We start from the raw sequence: 9,205 nt of genomic DNA, 5'->3' as shown, positions 1-9,205 counted from the left end.
ATTTTGATATCAACAACTCACTGATTTTTTTTCTTTTTTAAGGCAGTGTCCTATGGCTCTTCTAAACACACTGAAATCTAATCTATATACCCAGTACTGGAATCGTCTAATTCCTTTAAGGGGTTGGTTCTTTCCTTCTTAACTGCTTTTTGATAATGTGGAAACTGGCCCATGGAAATGACATGACTTTATTCAACTTGACTATTGACCTTTGAGTAAGTATGAATCTTTATTATTAATGCTGTTAACATGCTACAAAACTACAAAGGTTTCTCTGCCAATGGTAGGGATGAGACCCAGAGCTGTCAATCGTATGGTCTCTGTGCCAGGAGTAAATTCAAGTTGATGGTGATGATGTGCCCTCTGTAAGAACACCTCAGGTTTGCTGCTTTGGTACTTTGAATTTACAAGTAAATCTTAAGTATCACTGAATTCCTTTTTCTTTTTTCTTTTTTTTAAAAAAATATTTATTTTTGGCTGCATTGGGTCTTTGTTGCTGTGCGCGGGTTTTCTTTAGTTGCAGTAAGCGGGGACTACTCTTCGTTGCTTGCGGTGTGCGGGCTTCTCATTGCGGTGGCTTCTCTTGTTGCGGAGCATGGGCTCTAGGCGCGCAGGCTCAGTAGTTGTGGCACACGGGCTCTAGAGCGCAGGCTCAGTAGTTGTGGCGCACAGGCTTAGTTGCTCCACAGCATGTGGGAATCTTCGCAGACCAGGGCTCAAACCCGTGTCCCCTGCGTTGGCAGGCGGATTCTTATCCACTGTGCCACCAGGGAAGTCCAGTTCCTTTTTCTTGATACCATAAGTACTTCCTTAGTCATCTCTTATACTTGACATGAAGTAAATTTGTAATGATGTAAATTTAAAGTATTTTAAACATATGTAATCAAGAAGGTCAAGCTGTTATAGAAAAAGCAGCTGTTATTATGTATTCCAAAGCCACACGCAAAATTTGAAGATGTTATCTACATTTTTCAGATTATCCTTGTTCTTGTTCAGTTCCATGTACATGCAAACCAAGAGTTGTCAGGAGTATCTCCATGACATTTGGGTAAAAAGCAAAAAGGAACTATATATATATATATATATATATATATATATACACACACACTATATTTATATATATTTATATATATATATTTATATATATTTATATAGTATATATATAGTATATATATATAGTATATATAGACATAAATAGTATATATAAATAGTATATATGTGTATATATATATATATATATATATATATATATATATATATATATATATGTATATATTTGGACCTACTTTCAATGGCTCTTCATTCGAGCCCCTACTTAGTTGATGAAATAAATGCTGCGACAGCAGTCTTGCTTTTGTTGTGTCTCCACTGCATATGCTGTTGTGGATGAAGAGCGTTTGGGACTAATACAGTTTCCTGGTCATTGTTTCTGATGCATAAAGTTGAGCAGATGGCAGGAATATGGAACATTATGCGGTATGGTGAACTATTAACATTGCAGCACAATTAAAAGGGATTCTAGTTCTAAGCCCTCAGTTCACATTGGAATACTACCAGAGGTGCAACAAAACAGATTAGACAGTAGGATACTTCTGGAAGACATTTCTAATCTTGTGAGCTTGAGATATGTCTGGTGGCATATACCCACCAACTGCTCTCTGCATATTACCAACAAGGTAATATAATTTAAGGTGTTTAAGGATAATTTAAGGTGTTTTTCTTGAAAGTATAATACAGACTTTTGGCAATACCTATGAGACACATTCCTGGACAAAATGTGGGTAGGCAAGACATTTATTCACTTACTATACGATCTCAGTGTAGCATGTGCCTACAATATAAATGGTAAACTCACAAATGATCAAAACTAAAACTTTTTACAATGTGCAATACAGGTAGGGATGTTAATCTGATATGATGTCACATGTCTCCCAAATATAACTAACTCCAAGCTTCCTATTTTAAGTTCTTAATAAACACATCAATGTTATCAAAGAAACTAAAACTAAATCCTATTAATTTATCAAACTTATACTTCTCTCAAAGTTCTTAGGCTTCTAAGGAACGAGATTTAAATCTGTTTTTCAGTGTTAGCATTCTGGACCGACTTGTGGGCTCTGGAAACACATGACAAAGTTGTCAAATTATGAAATGAAATTGGGGTGGCTTCTACAGGTGAGGGGGAAAATTTAGAGATAGAAGAAGCTCTTTTATATCGCTTAGGTACAGACTTAAATCCATGTCCTGTAAGAACTCATACATTTCCCCTACTTTTCTCACCTGTGCTATCAGGGTCAGGTTTACAGTATTTTCTTCTACACGGCAAAACATAACATCCAATATATAGGTAAATATCAAAAATATCAAAAATATCTGGGACAATAATGAGTTATGCACAATTAATGAATAATGTACAATTACAATACAGTAATTGTACTCTCACACCTTCCTGTAAAGTCCATGTTTTTAGAAAAATATATTATTGCATATGAAACCACAAACAGGCATTCTGATTCCAGCACATTCTTACTCAAAACAGTATATACAGTCCTAATAGAGTCAGAGGGTACTATAGATTCACACACAGGGGTCTTACGGTGAATGTCCCAGACAGACGGACAGCAATCTATATACACGTCCGTATTCTATGTCACCTCTCTTGACAGAGGCTTGCTTGCTTGGCATCAAGGTCTCAAGGGTCTCTCATGCCGGTGAAGAGGAAACAGAATATACAGCTGAAGATGGTCTGTCCTAGGCTGCTTCTTCGGCAGAACAGTCGATTCCCGCGTAGGTAAACTTCTCATAAAGCGTGGTATTCACGTAGGTCTAGAAGAACAGGAGTGGTTCAGAGACACAAACTGGCTCAGTCCTGCCTCCGCCAGGGGCAGTTACAGTAATACCCCGGTTTCCTTAGCTTGTTTCAACTCAAATGGAGATACGTGGGGGGTATTTTTCTATCCTCATTCCCTCTGTTGTGTTTAACAACTTTCTTCCTGAAAAGCATCCCTTGACTTCTGCAAGTAAGATTGCTTCCTCTCACTTGTTTCAGTCTCCAGCTTCTCTCTCTCATGGTCTCTCACTGGTCCCTCCTGACGTGCCCCACATCCTCTCAGGCCCCTTCCGCTGTCTGCTTCTCATCTCCTGCTGTGTGACCTCACCCACATCTCTGGTTTAATTACCAGCTGGGTTTTGATGACGTTCAACATCTACTTCCCTAACCTAGATTTGTCTTTCAAACCTCAGTCAACTACTTTCTAGAAATTTTGATAGAATTCCTGATCCTCCCCATAGTAACCTGCAGCCCACGCTGTGTTGTCTACCTGCTGTTTGTCCTTGGGCAAGTCACTTTTCACCCTTCTAAGTCTGTTTCTTCCTCTATAAAATTAAAGGGTCAGGCTGTATGACTGATGAGATTTAAGATTCCTTCTAGCGCGAATAAGCCAGTTCTATATGTTGTTCTAGTGTGTGTGACTGTATCTTATATAGAAATCTTATTTCCTCCAAAACTGTAACTTCCTCAAAGTTGGGTCCACATCTTTTGTCCCTATAGCACCTAAGGTCATGCTCAGGAGAACCTGTTGACTTGTATCAACTTTTTATTAACCACAGTGGACACATGAGGAATTCCAATTAAAGAACCCCTGCTTTTATCTCCATACTCACCTTTCGTTCTTCTAACATCCTGTTTAAGGACACCAGGATCTGGGCAAATGAAGGCCTTTCATAAGGCTTCTCCCGCCAGCATTGTCTCATGAGATCATACCTTTGAAAACAGAGTGAAAGGGTTAAGTCTACAACTGTGCTTCAGGCCTGGGCACAGCCAGGTGTAGGGTATGGCAAAAAAGAGAATGTAGCCACCCAGCACATGGTCATCATGCTTAGCCAGCAAAAGACAAAAGTACGGCACCTAGGAAGGTTCTGTTAGGCCTCCCATCTCCCCATCCAAGTCCCCTTTCTTCTCCCAGTAGATCTAGTGCCTGCTTTAGGTACCATTCCCACGGGATCTTGGTCTCAGCTATTCTGATCATCTGGAAAGAACTGAGTTACATGTCTAGGGCAGCGTGTCCCTTGGAATACCACACCTCTCAAAATGTCAGTGTTTTATTTTTTTAAAATGGCCCCGTGCTCAAATAAATTTGCAAAATGCCACCCATCGCATCTTCCTCTTAGGGATCGACCCAGGAAAATCTTGAGAAGTCATTCCATTAAAAACAAACAAACAACCTTTTTAACCAGGTTTAACCTAGAAGCTTCCCAGACATAACTGAGCACAGAACTCTTGTGTCATTTATTTACGTCTCACACTTTCCACATAGTTTAGGAAGTGCTGGTCTAAGTCAGTACTTTCTCAAATGTGGCCAGAACTACTTGTATTGTTAAAATGCAGATTCCTGCGACCCACCCTAGATGTACAGAATCATGTCTGGGAATGGGGCTCAAGATTTCACATGCTGACCAAGTGACTCAGGGGAACTGTAGAGCACAGAGGGCTCTCAACCATCAGCCTGGGGTGTTAGAGATTCTATCAATAGAACAGTTTGTACTTCTTTAACAGAAGTTTCATAAGGGCTGAAAATATCACTCCTTGTGGAATGAATCTCAAAAGGTGGAATTTTAGGGACTTTGTCCAATGATGGTTCAAGTACATCCAGGTTTTCCCAGGATGGTCTAGTTTTATATCTCTTGTAACATAACAATAATAGCACCCTATTTCACCCTTAGAAGGGGCTTGGTTTGGATGATAAGTTACTTGCTCAGCCTAGAGCCTTGCACTCTTCAAATCATGCCAGTTAGGCAGCAACTTACATTGGTTAGTTCTGGGAATGGCAACATCACTAAAGATAATCATTATTCCCCTGAGAGGAATACTTATTCCTGGAAAGTAATCCTCATAGAAGTAAGATTTTATGAAGAAAAATCTGTCTTCCTTAATATAACAGCTCTGAAATCTCTATCCCCAACGTTAGTCTCAAGGTTTCATACATTTATTCATGGATAATTTCATGAATTTATTTCAGATGTTTTCTGCATTTGTTGCCCTTTCTCATTTCAACCTTAAGATTCAACCAAGAATCATCACCTTAAATTCCTCCTGGATTTCTATGCCTAGAAAGCTGTTATTCCCTGCCCATTGCATCACAGTCTTAGTTTCAAGAACCCCCTTGTTTCTGACTATGTGGGGTGTGCGTGTGTGTGTGTACATATAGGTAAACATATGTGTATGTATCAGACAGATAGCTCCTTCATTAGAGTCAGTCCAAGAAATGTACAGGGGGAAAGTTAGGATAAAATGGCCCCGGGTGAAGCCTGACTTACACCTCATCATCACAGTTTAGGGGCTTCTCCAATCTGTAGCCCTGGGGCAGCTTCTCGTAGAGTTCTGCACACGTCATCCCACAGTAAGGGGTGCCACCTGGAAGACAGGAAACGGTGCGCCCTAAGCCCCCTCGGATGCAGAAGGCAGCATCTCCTGCCCTGAGGCTATAGAGCCAAGGGGCCTGGGAGAAAGACGGGGTGTGTCAAGCGATGCTGAGCCCCGGCGTGATCTTCCTCCGGAGCAAGCCTACCGCACGTCACAGCTGGACTTCGGCTACAGACCGTGCTCCCGTGCGGCCGCTCCGTAGTGCAGACATGCACCACGGTCTCCTTCCTTCCGGTGCTATTCCTCTTCCCCAGGTCTGTCTACGCACAGCACGTCTATTGTGCCAATGACATGGATCTTTTTCCTAATTGGACGTCTGTATTTATGTTACGCAATTCCTATTTTATCTATCAATGTTAATTAGAAAAGCAATACATTTATTGTGGAAAATACAAAAAATAATGCAGAAAAAAACTACTTTTTTTTTTAATCCTTCTGTGTAGTCCTCCCAGTTTTTTTCATGTGTAATATTTATAAAACTGGGATTATGGGAATTTTTTCTGGGTTTTGGCATGCACATTTTCACATGGTGTTAAATGGCCTTAGAAAATGTGACTTTTCATAGCAGCATAGTATACTGTCTTCAAGCTGTAGAAGTAAACTTATGACAGCTCTGTGACGTCTGTGCACAAGCAGAGACAACTCAGAATGAAGTTCTTGGCCACCAGGTTATTAGTATTAAATATGACATTAGACACAGGGCTTTCATAAAGAGAACCATGGGAATAAACACACTCAAACATGGAAACCCGTAAGGTTCTTTTCCCAAGTGGCATCTGTTGGCACCGAGTACAAATGTTACCCATGAAAGTAAACGGTAAAGGAGTCCGGGAGGGGCCCACTCCCTTTGCCTAGAGCCTCACCTGGTAGGTAGACATGGATACTCACCTAAGCTAACAATCTCCCATAGTAACACGCCATAGGACCATCTGCAGAGGGACAAAAGAGAAACCAATAATCAGCACGCATGTTGCCCAGTCAACTTTCTGCCCAGAAAGCCAGGGCGACTGAGCCTAGGTCAGAAAAGGAAAAGTTATAGGTCTGTTTCCTAGGCTAGGGCCTTGCACACAGCATGCATTTATCTCCTCTCCGGCCAATGGAAGTCTTATAACAGGGAAACAGTGTTAGTTCTGCCAGAGCTCCCACTCGCTTTAGGTAGAGCATGCAAGGTGGAAAGCTGGAAAGCAGGAGATTCTAAGCCAGACAGACCTGTGTCAAATCCCATCTCTGCCACCTGATATTCGTGTGACCTGGAACAAGTGACTAGAACTCCCGAGGCCTCTTAGTGTATTCTTCCAAAAGTGGGGACACCAATTTCTTAAAGTTATGCAGAGATGATGTGAGAGAACATATAAAGGCACACACTGAAGACAGAGTAACACTCTGGGCCTCCGTTCTTCCTCCTGAAAAGAGGGAACCTGGGCAAGAGGGCTCAGGCCTCAATCCCAACCCTTCCGTCCCCCGCCAGCCTGAGACTTGTCATGCAGGCTGCAAGCAGAGATGGTTCCCACTGTGTCTGTCTGCCTTCCCATCCCTGCCACCTCTGACCCCCAGCAGCTACTGTGGGCCACCTCCTCTGATCTAGGTCCTCGTGCTGAGGTCAGTCTGGGGAATGGAGCCATGGGAAGGCTGGGATGCCCCTTGCTCCTCTGGAGATGAGGAATTCACCACTTGAGGTCACTCCTCGACAGAAAGAAACCCAAAGCCTGCCACCAGGGAAAACTGTCCCCTCTGGTGGGGCTTCATTTAGTCTGTGATTTCCTGGGGTTAGTGATTAGCTTTATTCCCCAGAGGGATACGATATTCCTGCTTCTCTTTAAAACCTCTTGTCAAATGGATATTTTTCTGGGACAAAAAAAAAAAAAAAATCCCTCAGCAGTGAGAGGCTTTACTTACACGTCACTGTTGGTTGTATACACGCTGTAATTTAGTGACTCGATCGCCATCCAGCGCACGGGGAGCCGTCCCTGGAGAGAACGAGGTGAGATGCCGCTTAGGCCGGACAGGGCCCCTTCCCAAGGCTCGCCGCTGGCCTGAAGCTGGGGCTCACCCAAGTCCACGGGGGGGGGGGTCCCCAGACAGAAGGCGTGGCAGACTCAGGAACTGTTTTGCGCATGTCCCACCCACAAGTGTGCTTTTAAATTCAAAGACCTGCAAATTGTGTGAGTGTCCCACTTACCTCAAGGGGCCCCTACCACAGTTTCATATAAAGGAAAACAACGATGTGTGCACACGTGTGTGTGTGGATGTGTGTGTCCTTTCACTGGTCACTCAGTTATTCCCTTTGTGGCTGTCAGAGGCACTCAGAGGTCTGAAAGGAGAGACAGGCCTAGGAACTGAGAAGTAAGCTGTAATGCAGGAAAGGCTACAGTGATGGGAGGAGACCGCGTGTGCCTGGAGGGGATTGTGCAGGAGTTTCCAGAGGGGGGGACACATGAGTTCGGTTCCGTAAGATGTGTAGGCACCATCAGGTGGATGGGGGAGGAAAGAGCGTTTCAGGCCAAAGGGAAGAGTGTGCCTGTGACTCACAGAGGAGGTGATGACTTCTAGCCAATGCCACGTGCATTGGGTTTGGAGACAGGATGAGAGACACTTGCGCACCCTTTGGGTGCCTGGCCCCGACTCCCTCCAGGTTTGCCCCATTTCTTGGCTTATTGAGTCCAGGCTGGGGAAAATGAGATGTGGACTGGAAAATGTGAAGTTTGACTTCTGAGTTTTATTCCTAGTTTCCTCAAATTCACTATGAATTTGGGTTCCTTTCCTCTCGACCCACCCCAGGAATACATGAACCCTGCTGAGATGGATCCCTCCCTCCCAGAGATCTGTCCAAGCTCTAACAGTGGCATTTCAGCTTACATTAGCCAGTGGGTGGGGCAAAATCAGCAGTATTTAAGGGATCTTTCTCAGCCCCCCTCAAAACCAGAGCAGGCATTCTCCCAGACTCCCCTTTCATGAGACCAGCCCTGACCTGGATCCCAAGGATTCTTCCTGAATGTGAAATTCTCTCCCAGTTCTTTATTTACTGGCACTATTTTGAAGCTCTTTCTGACCATAAATCCCAAATGGTTGTCCTGTACTTTAAGGTTTAAATATAAAAGTATCCTTTCTCAAAAAGGATCCATGGTTGCTAGGGGTAGGGTCGGGTTTGGGGTCTGAATAGGCAGAAAACAGGATTTTTAGGGCAGTGAAAATCTGTAAGATACCATAATGAAGGACATATGTCCTTATAAATTTCTCCAAACCCATAGAATGTACAACACCGGGAGTGAGCTTTGATGTAAACTATAAACTTTGGGTGATTATGGCATGTCAGTGCAGGTCCATTGGCTGTAGCAAAGGTACCACTGTGGCAGAGGATGTCGATGATGGGGGAGGGTATGCATGTGTAGGGGAGGGAGTATATGGGAAATCGCTGTACCTTCCTCTCCATTTTGTTGTGAACCTAAAACTGCTCTAAAAAATATAGTCTTTTTTTAAAAAAGGATCCTTTCTCACATCTACATCTTCAGTGTTCTCCTCAACATCCACGCCTCCCTTCTCTCTATGTCCACCCCACCCCATCTGTCACCTGTTTTTCTCTCTTCCCCTTCACAGCTATGGAATGGAAAGAGTTGTCTACATTTCCTGTTTGGTCTTTGCTCTCATTTACTCCCAACCTGCTGACCTCTGGCCTAGTACCTCCTAATGACTGATTTCCATGCACACTTCTTTTTTTTTTTATTTGACTGCTTTTGGATCTGCCCACATGTGTCTGTCCCTACTGCTATCACCTTGGTGCAGGCC

General features: G+C 43.2%; 1 protein-coding gene across 2 annotated transcripts in view; it reads right to left on the bottom strand.

The window, feature by feature from the left end:
* Nucleotides 1–1,820: 1,820 nt before the first annotated feature.
* Nucleotides 1,821–9,205, bottom strand: part of TEK (TEK receptor tyrosine kinase) — a 101,446-nt gene continuing 94,061 nt past the window's right edge. For both annotated transcript variants that reach the window (XM_068552685.1, XM_068552684.1), the window contains 5 exons: nucleotides 7,319–7,389; nucleotides 6,311–6,351; nucleotides 5,317–5,413; nucleotides 3,664–3,763; nucleotides 1,821–2,826 (listed from right to left, as the gene is read on the bottom strand). In XM_068552685.1, coding sequence (XP_068408786.1) covers nucleotides 2,752–2,826; nucleotides 3,664–3,763; nucleotides 5,317–5,413; nucleotides 6,311–6,351; nucleotides 7,319–7,389 — 384 coding nt within the window. In that variant the 3' untranslated portion in view covers nucleotides 1,821–2,751. The remainder of the gene's footprint in view (nucleotides 2,827–3,663; nucleotides 3,764–5,316; nucleotides 5,414–6,310; nucleotides 6,352–7,318; nucleotides 7,390–9,205) is intronic.

This window comes from Eschrichtius robustus, chromosome 10 (assembly GCF_028021215.1).
Source record: "Eschrichtius robustus isolate mEscRob2 chromosome 10, mEscRob2.pri, whole genome shotgun sequence".
Taxonomy (NCBI): domain Eukaryota; kingdom Metazoa; phylum Chordata; class Mammalia; order Artiodactyla; family Eschrichtiidae; genus Eschrichtius; species Eschrichtius robustus.
The sequence above is the reverse complement of the archived record's forward strand: the minus strand, read 5'-3'. Positions and strand labels throughout refer to the sequence as shown.